Raw genomic sequence first — 23340 nt, forward strand, 5'->3', positions numbered from 1 at the left:
AGCCCTGAACACTGAACCACTTTGGTCAGCCCATGCAAGTGAGTCTTTCCACTACAGGGTTGCTTCTTGTTTTGTTTTTTGTATTTTAAGTTTGGCGGATCATTCCTTCTAGTCTGGAGCATATGTGAGTGAGCAACAAGGGTTTTTGGTAAGGTTCTGCCAGGTTGCTAGGTGATCGAGGTCCGTAGCCTAGGGGGCACTGAACCCATTCATTCTGTACTTCCTTCACCTCTGAGAGGCCTCCCTGCCAGAACTCCCTCACGGAAACATAAGCATGTCCTCCCTTGCGTTGCCATGGCTTTTCTGAAGGCCTGTTTACAAGCACAAGCGAGGCTAAACTACAGTACAGTCTTCCATTCTGGCTGACTTGTAAAGGTGAGGCAGCACTATAAGCATTGCTTTATGCAGCAGCATAAGGAGGGAGTGTGAAGGTTTTTAGTTTCGCTTGTCTATAAGCGACTGAGTCACGGCTCAGGGTCTCATTGATGTTCCTTGCCTCAGACTGCAGCACTCTTGTGAAGCTCAGAAACTCTGACTTCATCCTCTTCTGCCGAGTTTGATTGTATCTGAGGTTATATTGCTCCTTTCATGGCTTTGAGAAAACACTCGGGTATGACCTCTAAGATCAGATCAGGGGCTCTGTCACTCCCGGCATATGCAGTACGATGAGATGCTAGCCCGACTGTATATGCTTCAAGGGAGATTAGATGCAGTCATGTTTGGTGCGTTCGTTTGCATTGCTTTGTGCTTGTGCGCCAGATGTGAAGGCAGATCATTATCAAAGACACCACCTGCGACAAAAGGCCCCATCCACTCGGAGAAGTAGTTTGTTGGTTTTTTCAGTCAGATTTATTTTTGGTTCCCTTTTCTTCTTGCATGGAGTTACACTTTACAGGGGTCAAGCCTAGGAAAGAAAAATAGTTGGGAGTTGATGGAAAGTCCCCACAAGAAAGCAATAAAAAACGATGTGTGCTGGCTGCTGTGGTTGCACGCACAGAATGTGTTAATGTGTGTTAGTTTGCGAGGGTGTATTTACTTCGTTCGGTGCTTGCCTGGCTTGTGTGTGTTGTAAATAGCTGTGGGCTGTGTAGGTGTGGGATTACTTGTTTAGCTTTTCTGTTGTCACAGCAAAGCGTTTCGATAGAAATCAGGTAGATTTATCACATTGCAATATTTGCATTCAGGAACACAGAAGGAGAGAGGGACAAAAAAAGCAGTGGAGTGAGGTGAGGATCCAAGAGGATGTGTGTGTGTTTGTGTTAATGAGATATATGTGAGGAGAAAAGTGGATCAGGGAACACCATGGATGTGCAATACATGTAGGAGCAAAGATCACGCTAGATAAAAATTAGAAGTAGTAGCACAGAGCGATGAGTAATGAAGTAGTGGATGGAATGTGTGATTGGGTCTTTCTTAATGGGAGAAAGAAAACAAGTGAAATGGTTGCAAAACAGCAACAACATATGAAGGAAAAAACACATCGAGACAAACAGCGAAAGAATGGTGGCGGAAAGCTGACCTCACCACGCTGCTTGCTGAGTGGCTCCTGATGATGTTTTTCCTCATCTGTTGAAACCTCGATGACGCATAGCGTGCATTACACCTGTCACCTAATCAGCTGATCAGCGTTACTTATGTGCTTCTGATGTCTGAACTATCTTATTTCCTGCCCATTAGTGGAGTAACTACATTTGTTAGCAACACAGTTCAGCTCATGTTTATGCCCTTTAAACCCATTAACAAACAGGAGCTAAGAAGTTTATACAACCAAAACCGACCACTGCTGCCTAACAACCTCTACTGTAAATGTTTCTGTCTCCCTCTAGTGGTCGGAATATAAAAAAGGGGGGCCTGTTTTGGGTCTGTATGTCATTGCGCCTTTTTTTAGGCCTGACCCTGGAGTTTCCCTACATCCCAATGTTGTCTATTCTGCTCCAAGCGCCTTACTCATGGCATATGCTGTTTTTCTTCCTCAACAAAACATCCTGTGGCTTCAGGTCACAAACTTGTCTTGTTGACTTTCAGGAGGTTGTACCCTGGTGAACTCTTGGTGACTCTGATGCTCTGTAATTCTGTGGTATTGGTAGAGGATCCCTCCTGCTACTGATTTAAGAGCAGGAGGCATCCTCTCTAGGCTGCTAATATTAGTCACTTTGGTCACTGCGAGCTGTTCTTGGATCAGGGCTTGGAGGTAGTCTGTAAGCATGGGAAATTCTGCACAGTGCCATGACGTTGCTTTTGTGGACAGCGTTTCCTTGTGAACATGTGTTTTATCTGTTTACTGAAGGCAATTCTATCCATTTGGCCCTCTATTTCAGAATGACCACAAGGGTGAACCGGTGATCGACCACAACAGGTTCAAATCTCTTCCAGCCATCAGCAGCAGAGCCAATGACCTCAGCTCACTGGAGGTAAACTTCCAGCCAGAGTCTGTCTGTCTTGTGGTCTATCAATCTCTTAATTTTGCACACACTTTCACTGCTCTTGACTGTTTGTGAGTGGACAGAACTAGCTTGTTTGCAGAATTTTCTATGTAATTTAAAGTAAATTGTGGTTAGAAAAGCAAAAGAGTAATAGTTCTAATAATCTAATGGAACCATTCCCTTTTTTTTTGCAGTTGAAGCCTACGCTTATTCAGCTCCATACCGATTTCAAGATTTTTGAACACCATTTCGAGTGGCTGAACAAGGTGACACAGAAGCACCATCACCCCACGGCATCAAAGCTAGGTGAAATGATCTCGCATATTAAGAGTCTCATCGGCCTGTTACATCGCCAGGTAACTGAAACACACCACACATTGTATATCTACTAGTACTGTAAAACATCATTTACAACTTCATGCTCAGTCTCCTTTGAAATCCCTTTCTAAATATCTGTACAGATGCAGTATGTGGATGCCCCTCGGATCTTCCCACCTCCTCTATCCCTTCCTCAGCCCTCCTCCCAATGGGAGATGAATCAGTCTTCACAGCTGCTTCTTCAGAGGTTCAGGCTTTTCTGTGATTGGGCGGCGCGTGCTTTCCTCAGCCTCAAGTCCAAAACGCAGGCATGAGGGTTACCATCAACCTATCACGACCCACCCTTTCTACACTACAGCAACTGGCATCCTCTCCAGCCATTCCTCTGTCCATCTATGAACTACCAGCCTGGTGCGTATGTGAGCTGATCAAATGGCAGTAACGTTGGCGGCACTGATCTGTAGTCATTGGCACATTGAAGCCACAGTGCAAAAATGAGAACTCCACCTGTCTGCTACAGCTGTGAGTGTTTGGACTACAGCGACACATCACTGCCAACAGCCTGCTTCTGATCGTCTGCATAATTTCATCTAAATTTCACTTTCTTCTCTCGCTCTTCATGTTTAAAAAAAAAAATTCAACCTTTTCATTATTTATGTATTTATTTATTTATTGAGCGGTTATTTAGTTATTTATTTGGTGTCATTATTTATTTGATTATTTGAGAGAAAAAAAACACCGTCATTTTCTTTACCAGTTATGTACAAGTTTAAAAGTAAAATGTACTGTTTTGCTGTTTACCATCTTTCTCTCTTTCCTATACTATTGTCTTCTAGCCATTTTCCCAAAAATCTGTTGATATGCCTCCTATTTAACAAATTGTATACTTTCTCATATCTCTCTCTCTTTTTAAATTCGGGAGGCACGTGTTCACGATTGTTAACTAGATTGTTTTGCCACTAGATGTAGCAATATTGCTGGGTTTGTATGGTGTCTGTTAGTGTAAAATGATAAATTAGCAAATGGGGGGGGGGGGGGGGGGGAGGGAGGGGGAGTGTCACAACGCACTGACCTACACCATTGCTGCCTTTTTTTATCTCCTTTTTTTGTCTCTTTCTTTGCACAGTATATTTGGGTTTGTGTTTTCGATACTCTGATTCAGAAGATGTGCTTTTTGACGACTAACCAGTTCTTAAGCAATGTTAAATGAAAGAAAAAAAAAAGAAAAACAACCCAAGCCTTAAAATACTATGTATTGTGATATCGTGATTATTTGGTAATGTACAGGTGTACATACATCATCCTGAATGTAAATTGTTATGTACAGTGCAAATGTGTATTATATTATAGTTTTCTATGATATAAGGCCCCTTGCTCTGGCAATTGTATCGCAATATCGAAATTATTCTGTTTTGATTTTTTTTTTTTTTAGTATTTTGATATACTATTTATTATGTTTTCATGTTATTTATTTTCACTGAAGAGAAGCAAGCCTTCTGTAATTTTTATACTTTTATACTACTTATAATCAGACTTTATCATTGCTATTGAAATTTTTATGTTCGACTGCATTGCCTCACATGATGTAGGTGACATTGCTGTTTGACAGAAAGATGTCAAGAGTGTGTCAGATACAATAATAAAGAGTTAATAGCAACGAATATTGAAGCCTTTTTTTTTTCCTTTTGTCGTTTTCAGTAGCTAAAGGCTAAACCTAACAAAACATGGCCTGTTTTAATGCCATCTATTGAGGAACCACACCGATTAAATGAGAACCCTGAGACTATATCAGTTCAATTAAATCTTATTCTATTTTTATAGCATTGTTAACAAAGGACTGGCACTCTGTCCAGGGTGTACCCCGCCTTGTGCCAGATGCTCCCTGGGATAGGCTCCAGGTTCCCCGTAACCCTGAAAAGGATAAGTGGTATAGACGATGGATGGATGTTAACAAAGGACACAGCTTTACAGAAAAATATCCCTAATCAGCAATCCAGAGGCGATAGTGGCAAGAAAAAAATTCCTTGAGAGGACATGAGGACGATACCTTGAGAGGAACCAGACGAATCGTGCGATTATAAATAAGTCCCTTATTTAACTGTGTACTACATGGTCAAAAAGTGCAATTGTGTGACCAGGAAATTCATTATAGTTTTCACATGAAGTCTATTTTGTTGAAGTTATCAACTATGGAGACTTGAGTGCAAAAATATTTGTGGCAGCAGTCCTAACGCTATCGTAGCACTTAACCATCGTAGCAAAACTGTTCATATCAATTGTAGCCCAAAGCCATCTTCAATAGTCTCATTGATATATCACAGATTCTTGGTCCTGAAGTACCCCCTGCCCTGCACATTCCAATGTCTTCCCTGCTCTAACACCTGATTCAACTGAAGTGGGTGTGTTAGAAATACTACGATGTGCAATATAGTGGCTTCTCCAGGACCAGGGTTGGGAACCTGTGCGTTAGGCCTCGCCTCCATGCCACAAAAACTACATTTCCCAGAAACATTGTAACAGACGCACACCCGCCTTGCTCTTCTCTTCTGCATCAATTCTTATGCTGAAAGACAGAAACGACATGATATATGTGCCGATATGACGATTATTATACGTTTACCGCCTCTTGGACAATATTTAAAGATATTTAGTATCAATTTATCAGCGTTGATCTTGCTGACCAATAACATGAGCGAGTTAGGAGGGTGAAAGGACCAATAGCGTTCGTCGTTGCTGAGAGCCGGAAGCAGGCGGGTGACTGTTGGTTAGTTTGCGCTCGACATTATTGTTAAGGTTGTATGGACTATCACTGCGGACTTCAGCACCATTTCAACACATCAAAACTGTTTAGTAAAATTAATAAGTACAGGCAAGTGACATATGCACCGTGAATTTGCAGAAAAATCGAGAAATACTGCGACGTTTGATAAACCAAGACGAGCAGTGAGATGGATGCGGGAAGGCCGGCTCGTGACTGGACAAATATATGCACAAATCTGTAAGAGAGTAAGTAAATGTTGATTTGTACAACATTATATAAGAGTATGTGTGTCCGTGTCTGGCTTTTGATTTGTTTTGTCCTAATCTTTTTTTAATTTCCCCGAGACAACGCAGCAGGGACACCGATACAGAACAGGAGGGAGGGACGGAGGAGGAGGTGAAGGAGGGAGGGAGGAGGAGTTGTTTTAAAGGGGAAATGCTGATCAGTTATTAGTCAAATTATTTATAACATTTTACTCATTTACATACTTTATTCCTCTTGTGAATATTTATTTAGGTCAAGTAGAGCACAGATCAGAACGTGGATTGTTGGTATTTAAATCACGTGACTTTGTGGTTTTATGACTATTAAAATGATAACTATGCTGTGAAAAGCCACACATTCATATTTGGTTTAAATTTGGCACATCATGATTTGGGTGAAAATCATGAAATCATTGAAAAAAAACAAACAATAGAAACATTCACAGAAATGCTAATGGTTTCCACGACAAATACCATTACAAACAATCAGATAACCATTAAAACCATTAAAACCATTACCGGTGCTTAATGGTATCCCAAATAACATGCCACTAATAGAAGGCAACAAATTACCAGTAGAGACTTACAGGGACCATTACAGTTTCAATTAAAACCATTACAAATTCTCAGAGGGTTTCTATTGTTTTTTTTGTTTTTTTTTTCAGCAGGGATGTATTAATATAATTAGTATTATGATTATCTATACAGCTCTGGCAATTGAAGTGAAGAAGTTACAGTACGCATTTCAGCTTGGATACACAACATCAGGAGCACTCCACTAAACATCTGCAATGGCTGCCGTAAATTGGAAGGATCCACAAGACTAGTCATCTGCACTACAACCCAGAGCATGCTCCTCTGCTCATAGGGTACAATGGCCAACTCTGTCGCTACCCTGGTGGTCCAAACGGAGCTTCTTCCCAGCCAGACTCCATCATCCCTCTCTCCTTTTCCATCGCTTCTTCCCTCAGTGGAAGAGGAGGATAACGATGAAGAGAAAAGTGGAGAGGAACAGAAAGGGACCGAAACCGTCGTGCTTACGGGAGTCGAGATGGTGACGTCGTCAACGTCTCCAGGGACGATGGGGTCTCAAAATCCTGAACACCCCTTTCAGTGTCTAGACTGTGGGAAGAGTTTTAAGTGGTCTTCCAGGTTGGCACATCATCAGCGTAGCCATAACAATGAGAGGCCATATCGCTGTAACCTCTGCCCCAAGGCTTTCAAAGGCTCATCCGCTCTGCTCTATCACCAGAGGTAAGAAGTTAAATGGTTCACTATACAGATCTGAATAATGAGTTAATGTGATTTATGTTCTTCCAAAATCATGTTGATATAACATGGTTTTAGTGCATCTCGGAGTGAAACGGGAGCTGTGTTCAACAGAATGAATTTGATTTCTAATAATATTTTTCTACATTTTATTCTAGGTCTCATTCAGGAGAGAAGCCTTATAAATGTGAGGATTGTGGTAAAGCATTTAAGCGCTCATCTCTCCTACAGGTGAGCGATACCTGCCAGTATCGGGGCCAGCAGGGTCTTGTCTAAGATTCCACAATAAAAACATAACAGGCCTACCATGTGCATTTGAATAGATGCGTTTGTCTTTGATTAATGATAATATATAGTTTAACTGTTACTTGGTTATCAAGTGTTCTACTGAAAATGAATTTAGGGTTTACATTCTTTTAATTTTATTTTTAAATATAGGTCCATCGCAGTGTGCATACGGGCTTGCGCACCTTCCAGTGTCCTTACTGCCCTCTTACCTTCAAGTGGAGTTCTCACTACCAGTATCACCTACGCCAACACACAGGCGAGTGCCCTTATCCATGTGACAGATGTCCCAAAGCCTTCAAAAACTCCAGCAGCTTGCGTAGGCACAAGAACGTGCATTTGGGTGTCAAGCCTTATGTATGTATGGTGTGCAGCAAGGCTTTCAGCCAGTCAACCAACCTAAGGCAACATATGCGCATACATACGGGCGAGAGGCCATACATCTGTGGTGATTGTGGTCGCAGCTTCACACACTCCTCCAACTTGGCACTTCATCGCAACTCCCACATAGAGGTCAAGGCTCAGGGCGGGGGGAAGACAGGAAAAGTAGGGTCACGGACAAATGTGGAGGTGGTGTTCGAGGGGGCAACCTCAGACGATTTGAAGGCAGTTGAAATGACAATATCGGACATGGTGGGCCTTGTAGGTGGGCAGGAGGGGGGAACTAGTCAGGTCTTCTTATCTCATCATATGCCTTCATCCTGTACATCATCCTTGGCTGAAGGCAATCAGAGTGTCCTGACAGCCACAGGCTCAGAGCATGTACAAGTGAGCATGGAGGAGTCAACAGAAACTGGTGCTAACGTGTTGCTGTACAGCTGCGGCAGCTGCAACGAGACATTCGGAACCCAAACACACCTGGAACAACATCAAGCCTTGCATCTGCACAGCCTGGGAGCAGAGGATGGGGGTGAAGACATCAGAGGTGAAGGCTTAGAGGCACAGGGTGGTGGGGTTTCATTAGTTGGGATGGCCCCCTTGTTGGCGGACTTTGAGGAGGTGGTAGAAACCACGACAGTGTCAGAGAGTGGGCAGGGGACAGAACTACTTGGATTGGGTGGTATTGGGGGTGGATCCAGTCAGGTTCAGTATGACTTGCTGCAGAGCTTCACCAGCTCCGTGGCCCAGATGTCCTCAGATGACACCACGCCCATAGTTGATACAACTGTGGCTACATTGTCAGAGTGTGCTTACTGTGGTAAAAGCTTCAAGAACAGCAGCTCAATGAGCAGACACATGGCACAGGTGAGTCGTACTAAATGAAAATAAGCACAAATCATGACCTTAGTATTATAAGGTTCTATCTGGGTTAAGACTGAATGGGAGAATCTTATAATGCTAAGGTTGTAAATTGGAGAGAAAACAGCAAGAATAGCAATATGATTGTTACATGTGATTTTCTCTGGATTGTTCTTCAACCAGGTGCACCCTCTGGCACTGTCCCAGTCCAGATCTCAATTCAGCTGCTCTGTATGTGACCGCTCCTTCCCCCTGCTGTCATCCCTTCTTAACCACCAGCTCTCGCACACTGAGGAGCAGAGACTGCTGGCTGAGGCAGAGGCTGAAATAGTCTGTCCTCCCTCTCTGTCCCTCTCAATGCCCCTGTCTTCCTCGTCCTCTGCCAAGAGAGAGGGGGAGGAGGGAGAAAGGGAGATCCATGTCAGCCTCATTGCAGTCACAGAAGAGGGAGAGAAGCAAGCTGTGAAATCAACCAACAGGGCATCAGGGAAGGCAGGAAGGAGAGGAGGAAGTAGCAAGGGCTCTGCTGCAAATAACGGTGAGCTTTATCGAGTTGAATAAATTGAACTGAATAAATCTGCGTAAATCTGAATCTGGGGAAAGGTCTTTTGAAACATGTAAACGCTACCACTACACGCAGTTTCTTTTACAACCCCAATTCCAAAAAAGTTGGAACGCGGTGTAAAATGTAAATAAAACAGAATGCAGTGATTCGCGAATCTCATAAACCCACGTTATTCACAATAGAACATAGAAAACATATCAAATGTTTAAACTGAGAAACTGTATCATTTTACGGAAAAAATAAGGTCATTTTGAATTTGATGGCTGCAACACATCTCAAAAAAGTTGGGATGGGGGCAACAAAAGGCTGGAAAAGTAAGTGTTACTAAAAAGAAACAGCTGGAGGAACATTTTGCAACTAATTAGATTAATTAGCAACAGGTCAGTAGCATGATTGGGTATAAAAAGAGTATCTTAGAGAGGCAGAGTCTGTCAGAAGTAAAGATGGGATGGAATCTGGGTGGAAGTATATGTTCCTCTAAAACCTGTCTATACCTTTCAGCATTGATGGTGCCTTTCCAGATGTGCAAGCTGCCCATTCCATAGGCACTAATACACCCCTATACCATCAGAGATGCAGGCTTTTGGACTGAGTGTTGATAAAAAGCCGGATGGTCCATGTCCTCTTTAGTTTAGCGGACGCGGCGTCCATGGTTTCCAAAAAGAATTTCAAATTTGGATTCGTCTGATCACTGAACAGTTTTCCACTTTGCCTCAGTCCATTTTAAATGAGCTTTGGCCCAGAGAAGACAGCGGTGTTTCTGGATCATGTTCACATATGGCTTCTTCGTTGCATGCTAGAGCTTTAACCAGCATTTGTGGATGGCACGGTGAACTGTGTTCACAGACAGTGAGTTCTGGAGGTGTTTCTGAGCCCATGCAATTATTTCCATTACAGAAACATGCCTGTTTTTAATGCAGTGCCGCCTGAGAGCCTGAAGATCACGGGTATGCAGTATTGATTTTCACCCTTGTCCCTTGCGCACTGGAAGGGAAATTCTGGAAAATTCTGGAAATTCTCCAGAATCTTGGAATTTTGTGATGATATTATGTACTGTAGATGATGAGATTCATAGACCACAATTTTTTGTTGAGGAACATTATTCTGAAATTGTTCAACAGATTGTGGATGCAGTTTTTCGCAGACTAGTGAATGAACTCCTGCCCATCTTTACTTCCTAAAGACTCTGCCTCTCTAATATACTCTTTTTATACATGTTACTGACATGTTATCATGTTACTGACCTGTTGCCAATTAACCTCCAGTTGATTCATTTTAGTAACCCTTACTTTTTCAGCTGTTTGTTGCCCCGTCCCAACTTCGAGTCGTGTTGCAGCCATCAAATTAAGAATTACCTTATTTTTTTCTTAAATGGTACATTTCCTCAGTTTAAACATTTGGTATGTTTTCTATGTTCTATTGTGAATAACAAATGGGTTCATGAGATTTGCAAATCATCGCATTCTGTTTTTATTTACATTTTGCACAGTGTCCCAACTTTTTTGGAATTGGGTTGTATTTGCTAGCAGAAAACAAGCTGCACCATACATCAAAATTCCACAGGTTCATTCTATTTTGGTTATGTAAGATCAAGACAAAATTGTTTACTAGGAATTAAAGAAGGTTTTATCCCGACTGCAAGTAATTCCCTGGTCATATCATTTCTCAATTCTCTTTTTTTCCTTAACAGAGAGGCCATATCGGTGCTTGGAATGTGGGAAATCCTTTAAGGGTTCATCAGGACTGCGTTATCACATGAGAGATCATACAGGAGAGAGACCGTACCGCTGCACAGAGTGTGGAAAAAGCTTTAAGAGGTCTTCTCTACTGTCCATACATCAAAGGGTAAACACTGCCATGCTTCTTAGGCCAAATGATTACATTGACAAAGTAGGTAATCGCATTAAGACTAGAATATGGTAGGATTTGGGGGTTTCTTTGAGTTTCATTCACACTTTTGATTCAGATATTCATGTTAGCGTTTGTTAATCAAATGTCATTATTTAGCTGATTCTATGCGACAGACCTCAATGCAGGCCATCCTTTTCTTTCACCTGTTTACTTATAATTATTTAAAAAAGCAAATACAAATGCAAGCTTTCAGCTTCTTCTCTATTATGTGTGCAGGTGCACACAGGAGTGCGAGCCTTCCAGTGTCCTTACTGCCCTTTGACTTTCAAGTGGAGTTCACATTACCAGTACCACTTGCGGCAGCACACTGGTGAGCGGCCCTATGTGTGCCAGGAGTGTGGCAAATCGTTCAAGAACACCAGCTGTCTGCGGCGACACAGCCAGTTGCATTCGGGCCTGCGACCACATGCCTGCTCTGTGTGCGGCAAGGCATTTTCGCAAACATCCAACCTAAAGCAACACGAGCGTACACACTCGGGTGAGAGGCCTTTCCAATGCGCGCAGTGCCACAAGAGTTTCACACACTCCTCCAATCTTCAGCTTCACCTTCGTACACACTCCTCTCGCAAAGACTACAAGTGTCAGCGCTGTGGGAAAGAGTTCGTCATGCACTCCTACCTGCAGCGGCATCTTCGGACGCATATCAGCGGTGGTGGGGCCACATGCATAAAAGAAGCAGAGAAAACTGCGAAGAATGGCAGTGGGACCTCTGAAATGCCAACTACTACTCTGAGTTTAAATATGAATGCAGCAGGAGGGCTTAGTTCTCTGTTTTCTAATGAAGGAAATTCTACACTCCTTCTCTCACCATCAAATTTGGACATTCCTCCAAACACCTCACAAAATTATTTTATGATCCAGACACCCACAGGACTACAGCTGATCCCACTGTCCAATCCAACACCCACACAGCCTGTCCCGGCCCCCCCTCCCCCTCCTCCTCCTCCTCCTCCACCACCACAACTGCCGTCCCAGAATTTCCTGCTTCTTCAGTGCCAGTCCACCAATGGGAGCCAGCCGAGTCTGATTCTTGTCCCCACAGTATCCAATACGAACACTCTTCCTGCTCCCTCAGCACCACAGCCCCTCCCCTTGGTGCAAACCATACCAGCACTGCCACAGATAGCCACTTTAGCTCCAGCCCAAACCCAGATATCACAGTTTCAGCCACTCCATACCCAGCAGAGGTTTATTTTTACCAACAATAGTGCTCCTTTCATCCCTGCCCCACCCCAAAACCCACCAGCCAATACTAGACCAATTTTAGGAACGCTTAGCCACACCAGGAGCCCTAGAACCAGGCGTGCACGCAAGAATAAAACTCAGAAATCTGGGTCCTTGGTGCAGGCAGAATCTGTCACAGCAACTCAAGGATTAGTTCTTTCGACTATTTCAACAACCACAACTGCTGCTTCTGTTTCCTCTTCAACAACCTTGTCCCAGCAACATAATGTTCCAACATCTTTGCCACCACCAAATTCAGATTCTGTCCCTGACGCACCCTCTACCCCTGCTGCTGTCACTGTATCAGCAGTAACCCCAACTACACCTCCAACAGACAGCCATTGTATTTTGACAGGTGACCCCCAAAAAGCTTCTGCTGCAGAGGAAGCAGAGAAACTTCCAGAGTCACTACAAGAGGAGCGCTTTGTTCTGTGTTTTGAGAAGGAGACTGAGGAGAGAGAGCCAGGAGATGAGATGGAGGTGAAGGTGGAGATGAATGAAGGGGTGGAGGGAGAAAGGTCATATGTGTTACATTTTGAAGGAGAAAGTGAACAAGGGGAAGAAGGAAGTGAAGACAGGGGGGAAAAATCATACGTTCTCCGATTTCAGTCCGAGGAAGAGATGGAGGGAGATGGAGAAAAGGAGAAGACTGGGATGGTTTCTCTTAACTTGCTTCGAGATTGGAGTGGAGCGAGGGAAAGTGAAAGAATGGAAGGGTTTGAAGAAGGTGTTGGAGTGGAAGAGAAAGCATTTGTTCTTCATTTCCAAACAGATGCGCCAAGTGATGAAGACGTTCCATCAAATGCAGGCTTTCCTGAAGGCCCTAGTGAAGACTTGGGTCTTTCTTGCCATCCTGCCCAAGGCTTAATGCCTCTTGGTGGACAAGAGGTTGTGTTTGAATTAGGCAGTGAGGCCAAAATAGATGCAGACACTGGTAATGGGGAAAGTGTTCAAATGATTGCAGTAATAGAAGGTGGGGGCAGCAGTTCTGAGACAGGGGGCAGTTTTACTAATCCTGGAGGAGTCACTGGAACAGGAGCAGGGCAAATGGGGAGCATATTTCAGTTAGAGGGAGGAGAAGGTATTGTTATTATTGAGGTTAGTACCAGCAGTTTGACAGAAGGAACAGAAGGTGTTTCTGTAGGATTAAGGAACATGGACAAAGAAGGCACTACATCGCAAGAAGTGGCTTCGGAAGAGCAGAAGATACTGGAAACTGAGAGCAGACTATCAGCCAGTGTGAATGGGACCTGAGACTAAGCTCTCAAAATTATCTCAAATCTCAAAATTAAGCCTGTTTATTGCTTTAAGATACAACACACACACGGCCCTACTAACCAATGCACACTACTAACTACCAGCATCCAGAGTCTTTGATCATACACCAGTTTTTAATGATGCCTTTTATAATCCAGATGACTAAACCTAAAGTCATTTAGTCCTCTCACTTTCAGCTATCAGGAAAGTGAACTGGAGGGAAAGGCCTTGATTTATAACAAGAATTGACAGGCAAATGCATGATAAAATAGCTTTTGGTGCAACGGTTGCTCTGTTTTTTTATGTTGTCCTCTAACTTCAGTCTCCTGGAGTGTTCTCTGAGCACTGCATTACCTAGAATAAGGTGAGAGTTACTCACCAGCCCATAGAGGGAGTCGTTTCATAAACCACACACAACAAGTATGAACAAGTATGACCCCCCCCCAAATACTACACTTAGCCGACGAATTGAAGAGGAGCTTCTGAAGAATGTTGGGCAACTGTAAACTAATATGCTGTCATGTTGACAGCCAAAGTGTAGGAACTGTGAATATGTCTATAGTCTGTTTAGTTTCACTATAATTGTTGATATTAGTAAATTATGTTCAACAAACGCTGTCAGTGTTGGGTTTTTTGTTTTGTTTTGTTTTTATAAATAAATTCTGCACTGAAGACATAAAAACAATGTCAAGTAAAAAATTATTTTAAAAAATCTATGCTATTTATAGCCCACTCTTCTGACGTTATTTATTTACGCAGTTATCTGTAATAATTCTGTAATTGTTTTAGAGTTGTACCGGGTAAAGTCGTGGTGTAGATGACCTCTATGCTTGTGTAAAGGCACAGTGCTGATTCGGTTGATGCTCCTGCTGCGTTTACGCTGCTTTGGGATTCACGGAAGCAGATACGCTGAAAGCGCGCTTGGCGTGTAGCGGTAACACTGCAGCTCTTCGACGCAATGATAGCTTGTGGGTACTATGCATGCTTGGAAACGGTTTGAACCCTTATTCCTGAGGTAAGTAGGTCAGTCGCTGGCTCGGAACACAGCACTGTGTCGGTTTAAACAGGAGACGTTTTCCATAAAAGTCTTGCAAATAATCATTCGGAAGCGGCACAGGGCTAATAATATAACGTATCACGCAAACCCTAAGAATACTCTCATAAGCTTCTTAACGCGTCGTCCTCATCCAGATAAAACAAGAGTAGGATAGTGATAACAGAAATAGCCTACATTTTTTATGTGTGCATGCATGACCGTTATCTGTGCTCGACTGGTTTAAAAGCCATTAAATCCTTCCCTCCTCGTCTTGTTCAACCCCCAGATCTAAATTTGGTAATACACGATAATACTGTTGGCCTAACGTGGTCTCGACTCTAAACATTTAACCAGGGACATGTAGCACAAAATGCGATTTATTCTAACGAGAGACTCAACGATTATTCTTTCTGAACTTTGTTTAATGAGAAACAACCCTGCTGGAGGGGGGACACCCTATAGAAACTCTCATAGAATTTGTAATGGTTTTAATGGTTCTAATCTGGGAATTGTATTGGTTTCAATGGAAACTGTAATGGTCCCTATGGGTCTCTACAGGTAATTTGTTGCTTTCTGTTAGTGGCATGTTATGTCTAGTGAATACCATTAAAGCTCAATAATGGTTTTGATTGTTTATAATGGTATTTGTAGTGGAAACCATTAGAACTTATGTGATGGATTCTATTGGGCTTTTTTTTTCAGCACGGAAATTGAGGCCAAACACAATTCACGTCCATGTCATACATGCAGCAAATCCATTAACTTAAAAAAAAGAAGGTAATTTGTAAGCCTCCAGTAGACTTACTAGTAGTGTTCTCTTTATCCTGTCTCTTCAGGACCCAGGTTTGAATATCTGCATGAAGGTTGAATAAGATGGCGCACTTGGACCTGGGAGATGTAGTGCTTCGGCGGATGAAAGAGGAGGATATTGAGGCTGTAAAGGCTCTTATCAAGGTATGTTTTGTGCAAAAAAATAATAATCATTTAGTAAGCTTCATTGATCATACATAGTTTCTGCTTTCTGTGTCCTTCACTGTTTCGCAAACTTCCACACTATTATCTTCTATCCGTGCAGCAAGGATGTGAAGGGATGGAGAACCGGCTCATCCTACACCTCCTTACTAGACCACTGGTGGTCCTCCTGCTCGCCACAGTCTCTTCAGTGCTCCGCTTTGTAGTGCACTCCTTTATGCTAGCCCTGTTTATCCCTGTGTTCCTTCTCATCGTGTACCTCAAGCTCACCATCCCACGGTCCACGGGCATCTTGGGCTCCAGCAGACCCTACTGGGACTACCTGGGCAGCAGCTACCATGCTAGGTCCCAACCAGACCTACCAAACCCACATGCTGCCAAAGCCAAGCCCGTCCCTGACCAGGACAAAGCCAAACGTCGCAAGAAAGCCAAAGAGAAGTATAAGAACAAAGAGGCAGAGAAAGTTAAGCCTGAAGACAGTGAGAAGGTGGATGAAGATGATCTAAAAGAACGAGCACGTGTTGCAGGGGAAGTGTGGGTCGCAGAGCGCGATGGCGAGGTGCTTGGCTGTGTTGCCCGAGATGGTTGGAGCCGGCATGGTGTGTATCGTATCTGTAGGCTGGTAGTGCAGAGCTGGTACCGTAGAGAAGGGCTTGGCAAGCTGCTGGTCCAGAGCCTGGAGTCCAGAGCCAAGCAGAGCGGAGTACGCAGGGTCTATGCTCATGTGCCCTTCCCTTCCAAAGTAGGAGAGGCATTCTTCAGAAAACTGGGCTACCGGCTCCAGGGAGAGACTTCTGGGGTGGAAGGTGAAGAGGAGGAGGATTACGAAGAGCCAGGAAAAAGCTGGTTGGGCTTTCCAGTGACAAAGGTGTTTGTTAAAGACTTATGGGTGTAAATGGGCACATTTTTTGTAACTACAGCTTTGCTTGAAATCATTAAATAGTTACATAATTTGTGACATTACTGATTTTCAAAATTCGGTAACATCACTACAGTGAGTGAAAACCCACAACAACTGAATTTAAAATTACATTTATTTATATTGTTTATTTATTGTGTGGTGTTTTTTCTTCCTCTTTGCTTATTTTTTTTCTCTCTAATAAATGTATTTGTAAAATTTCTGATGTGTTTTGAGTCCAGTTTTAAACATGTTGCTGCACTGTGACAGAATAGTACTGAGCTGCCAGTGGCCTTTTTGTCTCAAAAAGATATTTTTAAAGAAATCTTCTCAGATTGGTATTACTCAGGGGTTGCTATTAATTATGTAGTGTTACTAGTCACAAAATGGTTTTGCTCTGAATGCACAGGTTCAAAATTAGATGTGAAGAGTTTTAATATGAAAATGACTTGCAGGCGTTTCAAAATGTATAGCTTTCTGTGTCTCTCTTGCCAGGTAGAGATGTGCAGTCTGTGGTTCAGCTGTGGTAAACTGAGTGACTGCAGTAGGCTTACTATAGATGTCAACACAGATAAACACATAATGCTTGAATAAAAGAGAACAAAGCAAGCTTTGTGTTAGAATATATTTGTTGCAGACTTTGTGCTAGCCATTAAACAACAATGAGCAAGCATATATGTGTTTGAAGTTGAAGCATGCGGTTATCTCTCTACCTGAACCACATGCAGCGAAACATGTCTCACCTAGCACCTCATTCACCACCGGATGTTTGTACAGTTGTGTATATGTGGTGAAAACATGCACCTGGTGCAGCAGTAAAATTCACTGTCATGATTTGAAAATGGATCCTTTAGGCTGATCTTCTGATTCATGCCAGACAAAATTGAATGAAATGATAATGGTTTCATTTCATTATCATTGATAATTGCCAGAATTATGTCTGCATGATAGGACAGGAATGGCCATTTTAAACTGGGAGGGGGGGATACACAAATTAGTTTATTCTGCAGATTCTTTTATGTGGGGTGACACATGCATATTCACTTAGCAGACTTTAGTGAACAATGATGGACTTTGTGCTTTGGACGTCACAAAAACCCACAAGATTTAATTCATTGTAATCAGACATGGCTGCAGGTTTTAGTTTTGCACTACACAGATCATAGATTTGCGTTGAGTAAGAGGTGTTTCTTACTCATTGCAAGGTCGGATTATTTTCTAAATGGGTCACAAAAGAAGGCTAGATAATTAACACCTTCACTGTGTACTAAGGTTACTACTTCAGTATCTTCTTTCACATGAATTGGCACCATGCCTTGTTTATTGTGGGCTTTGTTGTTCTGCCGTGCTGGAGCCCAGATTAGTAAACACCTGCATAGTGTGTCCCCTAACCAAAGCGTACCTATTATTGTCTTCAGGAAACAGATGCAGGTTCACAGCTCTGGAAAAGTGTGTTTGGAGCTGTGGTTGAGTTTGTCTGCACGATAGGTCTTTGGGGGTGTGTCTGTGTGTGTGTGTGTGGGCGGGTGGGTTTCGGAAAAAATGACTCTGCATTTCCTGCCCTAATTCGTTCAAACGTGTTGTGCCAATTGATGCATTGAAGCTGCTGTTGTCCATGGTGTGTGTGAGTATGTGAATATATAGGTGTGAAGAGGTGAGATGTGGCTGATCAGTAATGTTCTGTATTAAAATCAGTTACAAGTTTTAAAATATTAGGTTTGCTTTGCCTTGTGCATAAGTATATTATATACTGGTTATTATTGTTATACATCCAGTTCCTGTGCCACTTATCCTACACAGGGTCACAGGGGAGCCTGGAGCTTATCCCAGGGGCACAAGGAGTGGGACAACCTGGATGGCGTGCCAACCCATCGCAGGGCACAATCACGCACATTCACACACTACAGACAGTTTGGAAATGCCAGTCAGCCTACAATGCATGTCTTTGGACTGGGGGAGGAAATTGGAGTACCCAAAGGAAAACCCCGAAGCACAGGGAGAACATGCAAACTCGGACGCGATAATTGAACCACCGACCCCGGAGGTGCGAGGCAAACATGCTACCCATTAAGCCACCATGCTTTATTATTATTATTATTATTATTATTATTATTATTATTATTATTAAGAAGAAGAATAAGAATTGTACATTTTGACTTTACATTGTGCTCAGCTTTCCCTTTTACACAAATGCACACAACAGCCAGAAATACAGCTGGACCTCTGAATGATTTGTGGTCAGAGGCTGAATTGTGGGAGCAGACAGATGTAAAAAATCAGACCTACACTTTTGCCTTCTCCTTCTCTGTCTAACTCACACTCTCACACACACACAGATCAGAGGGAGCTCTCTGGGAAACGGTGATTTCCCTGGCCACAGAGTGCATGAAAGGGTGAGTTAGAGTGAAACTCACACAGATGCCAACTGTACTGAAACTAGGAAAGGGTTTTGAAAACAATTGCACATAGTCACAAATTAGCAGGATACATAATAGCAGTGATATGTGTGCTTATACATTCCACTGAGCACTTGTGACATTGTGTGGTCAGGCTGAATTTCTAGGCTCTGCTCTGTGGTAAAGAGGTCTCAAGTGAGTGCTTGAATGTGTGTTTTGAAGGAAGAAGGTAATCTAGCTTTCTGGAAACACTTTTTTTTTTGGAACGTATTCTAGCTTTCTACTGGACTTACTTCATAGCATGTCTATGGGAAAAATAAATAAAGGGGAAAGACCCAGGTAAAAAGAAAAAAGAAAAGAAATCCAGAATGCTGAAGAAGGTATAATGGAAATGATTAAAGGCCATGTGGGAAAAGTGAAGTGGAGGCTTCCTTGGTTGGGTGCAAGGGTTCTGGAAATTTCCAGCTTGCCATGGTTCTGCCGCAGGATGTGTTTTGTGACGCACATCTTGGAATAAAAAAGGTTACAAGTCACGTCAAACACTTAAGAGTCTAATATGTGGTCAAAGAAAGTGCTATTGTGTAAAGGAAAACAAATCCCAATTTTTGCAATAAAATATTTCATTTCCAATTTTTGCAATTTTACAATGTCTGTCATGTGGAAAAAGAAAGTGCTATTGTGTAACAATCTTGAAAAACAATCTTTGCAGTTCAATATTTAAGATTAAAAAAAAAAACGCTGTAAATATTTTAAACAAACAAAAAAATAATCAGAATCTTTGCAATCTTATGACGCCACGTCAATATCATGTTGAATTGATGGAAATAAATAAATCAGTAGATACATAGATAAATCTGTCAGTCCATTACTCAATTCAGAATCTATGTAGTTACTGCCTAATGTTGTTTTTACAATAAGGGTAGAAATGCTTTGTATGTCCCTTTAAATAGCAGGTGCTATTAATACGATTCCCTGACATTGTCAGTTAGAATAAACTTCAGCCCTCCCAACTGTGTTTGAAAACTTCCATCACCCAATCAGGGACCCCATTTCACCCAACTGTATCAATATGTCATGCGTTTTCTATACCTCCTTCTTCCTCCACATCTCTTTCAAAACTCTCACTCAGTTTTGCATGACTCAACCACTGAGTTGGTTTCATCTTTCAGAATGATGAGCAAGCTGGACAGGTGAGTAAAAAAAAAACCAAAAAAAAAAAAAACATAATACTGAGAATGCTAAATACTGTAAATGATGCAAATGTACATTTCATAAAACCTACTGCTGATGGAGAGTTCAGGAATTATTAAGAAAAAAAATTGCATTTAAAATGCTTTTAAAATGTTTTATATATATATATATATATATATATATATATATATATATATATATATATATATATATATATATATATATATATGGATGGAAATATGTCTAATGATGTATGGCATTGCCATTTTAAATGTTCTCAACTATTAGTAGCAGCGGATGAAACCGAGAGTGCTAGAGATGTGTATGTTTGTGTGCGTGCGTGTGCGCCTACATGTATAGCTTTGCACAGAACAATCTCTATATCTCTGTATGGTTGTTGTGTTGTAGCAGTTCCTACATGCATGATTGCACAAGACATTTAAAGTTAAAAAGCCAAACCATGAGAGACATAAAGCCACTTGTCCATTTAACACATTATCAAACTATTTTTTATTATTGCTATTATTAATTATTGTATTGTCAATGTATTATTACAAAATTCTTAGAAATTATTTCCTATAAATTACAATTTATTCAAAATATATCAATAAATATTAGAAGTTAAACGATGTATTTCTATTCTGTTTCAACTTACATTACATGTACAATCATGTATCAATTATTTAAATCCACCTTTGACATACTCTAATTGTTTTCAAATTAAGATCAGTAATAATCTTACACCTTCTTTCGACAACACATTAGCATATATTATGATATATTTTATTATTACTCATGACTAATAATAGTTTTTTGGGGGGCCATTGTTGTTTGCTGCAGTGTGCTGCTGACTCAGAGGAAGTTTATTTACCACTATAAGAACGTGCGCTGGGCTCGTGGGAGGAACGAGACCTACCTCTGTTTTGTGGTCAAGAAACGCAACAGTCCCGACTCGCTCTCCTTCGACTTCGGACACCTGCGCAATCGTTCTGGCTGCCATGTGGAGGTAAGACGAGGATGGACAGATGCAGCTGCAGGAGGAAAAGAGATTGCAAGGATAAAGTCAGTGCAATGCTATTAACCCACAATTATCTTTGCTAGCTTGAAACAAAATGGTATCTCCATGACATGATTGCACTCACACCTGGACACATACAATGGGCGGCTGTGTCTCAGGTGGTAGAGCGGGTTGTCCATTAATCGTAGGGTTGGTGGTTAGCGTCCCGGCCCACGACTCCACATGCCGAAGTGTCCTTGGGCAAGACACTGAGACACTGAGCTACCTTGCTCTGTTACAATTGGTGTGTGAGTGTGTGTGTGAATGGGTGAATGAGAACTAGTGTAAAGCGCTTTATAGAACCGCTAAGGTTAAAAAAGCACTATGTAAGTGCAGACCATTTACCATTACCAATACATCTGCCATCAAAACAATCCCCATGTATGGATTTGGGGGTACATGATTCTGTTTGTATTGCTAATAACAATGATGAGATGAAAATAGATATTAACAACAGTAACTAACGCATATCATCCTTTTTTTCCTCCCTTCAGCTTCTCTTCCTGAGCTATCTTGGGGTACTGTGCCCAGGTTTCTTGGGTTCCGGTGTGGATGGTGTCAGGGTGGCTTATGCCATCACCTGGTTCTGTTCCTGGTCACCCTGTTCAAACTGTGCCCATCGCCTTTCTCGCTTCATGTCTCAGATGCCCAACCTGCGGCTGCGCATCTTCGTCTCGCGCCTCTACTTCTGTGACGAGGAGGACAGTCAAGAGAGAGAGGGACTCCGTTGCTTGCAGAGGGCAGGTGTGCAAGTGACAGTCATGACCTATAAAGGTAAACACTGAAAGATTACTGTATGTGCATATATATATATATATTTTAATATGTCAGCTTTCTCTGATGCTTTGTCAATAGTCTACTGTAAATACATAATCTCAACTGAATCAGACTAAAATGAGGTGATGAATAAAGTTATAAGATGACCAGGAAGCCATGTGAGAGGTCCGGGAGGGTTTGGTAGTCCATTCGCATGCAGAATAAAACCATCTGAAATACAGCTATTTGATCAACGACAGTCAAAACAAGGTATTGCTTGCAACTCAGCAGATAAATAAATTTTTACCACCACTTTGTAAATCAGTTTGGTTTGCTGTGTTTCCACAGTAAGAGCTGCCACTGAAACCTTTTGAAACCATTTTGTTATATGTAGAAGGCTTCTATATATTAGTTACATTAATTTAAGCAGGTTTGCTAAGATATTGCATAAGTCAGGTGCACAGAAAAAAGGAAGAAAGGGGGGCATGGTGGCTTAGTGGTTAGCACAGTTGCCTCACAACTCTGGGGTTGAGGGTTCAAATCCCGCTTCCGCCAGAGAGCTCAGATACTCTCCCTGTGCCTCTGGGGTTGCCCTTCCCTCCTCCACCAGTCCAAAGATATGCATACAATGTCTGATTGACATTTCCAAATTGTCCATTGTGTGCTCAGTGTGTCCCTTGCCTTGTACCCTGAGTTCCCTGGGATAGGCTCCCTGTGAAGGATAAGTGGTACACAAAATGGATGGATGAAAGGATTAACTCATGGAAGTGTTTGTCAAAGTTCTTAAAGCAATACTGAATATCACATTAAAATGAGTAATAGTTTGTTGCAACTGTTTACATTTTGCAGGTTCGTGGGTTGTGTGTGTGTGTGTATCCTTCGAGGCCCTTTTTAAATGGTTAGTCCCAGGCCTGGACAATACACGTAGAGGGCCGGACCAGACTCCTAACCCTATAGTAATGTGCAACCGTGAGCTTGTGTATGTGTACTTCTTGTGCCATATTCTCTCGCCACAGATTTTTTCTACTGTTGGCAAACCTTTGTGGCTCAAAATCAGAAGGCTTTCAAGGCTTGGGACGACCTTCACCAGAACTCTATCCGACTGTCTCGGAAACTACAGCGAATCCTGCAGGTAAGAACAAAAACAATTCACCTTTATCTATTAACAATTTCCACATTACAACAACCACAATAACAAGGCATCGCTGAGTTAGAACAGTACAAATATGTCATCTACTCTGTTTGTCTCTACAGCCTAGTGAGTCTGAAGACCTGAGGGATGGCTTCGCTCTGCTGGGCCTTTAATGACATAAGAGTTTACATGACAATCAATTATGGTGCTGTTAAAACAAAATTCCTGAGACTTGAATCACTGAAACATTAATAATTATTTTTTTTCTCCCTGAATAGCATTATAGCTTTGATAAAGGCGTCTGGGGGCGCTGTGTCCGTGCTACTTATCAAAATACTACAATAAAGAGTTTTCGTACGACGCATGTGTACGTTGTTTCATTCCGTT

General features: G+C 42.0%; 4 protein-coding genes and 1 long non-coding RNA gene across 9 annotated transcripts in view; 4 read left to right on the plus strand and 1 right to left on the minus strand.

Annotated features, from left to right (window-relative positions):
- il11a (interleukin 11a) overlaps window positions 1–4402 on the plus strand; it is a 6255-nt gene extending 1853 nt beyond the window's left edge. Inside the window, exons 3-5 of the mRNA XM_017470510.3 lie at window positions 2319–2411; window positions 2618–2779; window positions 2885–4402. Coding sequence (XP_017325999.1) covers window positions 2319–2411; window positions 2618–2779; window positions 2885–3055 — 426 coding nt within the window. The 3' untranslated portion in view covers window positions 3056–4402. The remainder of the gene's footprint in view (window positions 1–2318; window positions 2412–2617; window positions 2780–2884) is intronic.
- LOC124628179 (uncharacterized) overlaps window positions 1–21669 on the minus strand; it is a 22120-nt gene extending 451 nt beyond the window's left edge. The window contains exons 1-3 of the long non-coding RNA XR_006982532.1: window positions 21531–21669; window positions 20925–21039; window positions 1–904 (exon numbers count right to left, since the gene is read on the minus strand). The exon at window positions 1–904 is cut by the window's left edge and continues 451 nt beyond it. This is a non-coding gene — a long non-coding RNA (uncharacterized LOC124628179). The remainder of the gene's footprint in view (window positions 905–20924; window positions 21040–21530) is intronic.
- znf628 (zinc finger protein 628) lies at window positions 5485–14132 on the plus strand. Its single transcript, XM_017470458.3, has 7 exons — window positions 5485–5747; window positions 6474–7019; window positions 7193–7265; window positions 7473–8564; window positions 8742–9096; window positions 10814–10968; window positions 11251–14132. Exons 2-7 carry the CDS (start codon window positions 6640–6642, stop codon window positions 13510–13512), a joined length of 4317 nt encoding a protein of 1438 aa, XP_017325947.2. The 5' UTR covers window positions 5485–5747; window positions 6474–6639; the 3' UTR covers window positions 13513–14132.
- nat14 (N-acetyltransferase 14 (GCN5-related, putative)) lies at window positions 14361–16644 on the plus strand. 2 transcript variants are annotated; one of them, NM_001200464.2, is made up of 3 exons: window positions 14361–14530; window positions 15388–15505; window positions 15627–16644. In NM_001200464.2, the coding sequence occupies exons 2-3, from the start codon at window positions 15425–15427 to the stop codon at window positions 16416–16418; spliced, it is 873 nt and encodes a 290-aa protein (NP_001187393.2). In that variant the 5' UTR covers window positions 14361–14530; window positions 15388–15424; the 3' UTR covers window positions 16419–16644. The 2 variants fall into 2 exon arrangements, with proteins under 2 accessions (NP_001187393.2, XP_047006504.1); XM_047150548.2 differs by lacking the exon at window positions 14361–14530 and adding an exon at window positions 14550–15109.
- Window positions 17996–23313, plus strand: aicda (activation-induced cytidine deaminase). 4 transcript variants are annotated; one of them, XM_053682127.1, is made up of 7 exons: window positions 17996–18039; window positions 18222–18465; window positions 18758–18814; window positions 20849–21014; window positions 21560–21839; window positions 22838–22953; window positions 23076–23313. In XM_053682127.1, the coding sequence occupies exons 3-7, from the start codon at window positions 18807–18809 to the stop codon at window positions 23124–23126; spliced, it is 621 nt and encodes a 206-aa protein (XP_053538102.1). In that variant the 5' UTR covers window positions 17996–18039; window positions 18222–18465; window positions 18758–18806; the 3' UTR covers window positions 23127–23313.
- Window positions 23314–23340: the final 27 nt, after the last annotated feature.

Source organism: Ictalurus punctatus, chromosome 1 (genome assembly GCF_001660625.3).
Source record: "Ictalurus punctatus breed USDA103 chromosome 1, Coco_2.0, whole genome shotgun sequence".
NCBI classification, from domain to species: domain Eukaryota; kingdom Metazoa; phylum Chordata; class Actinopteri; order Siluriformes; family Ictaluridae; genus Ictalurus; species Ictalurus punctatus.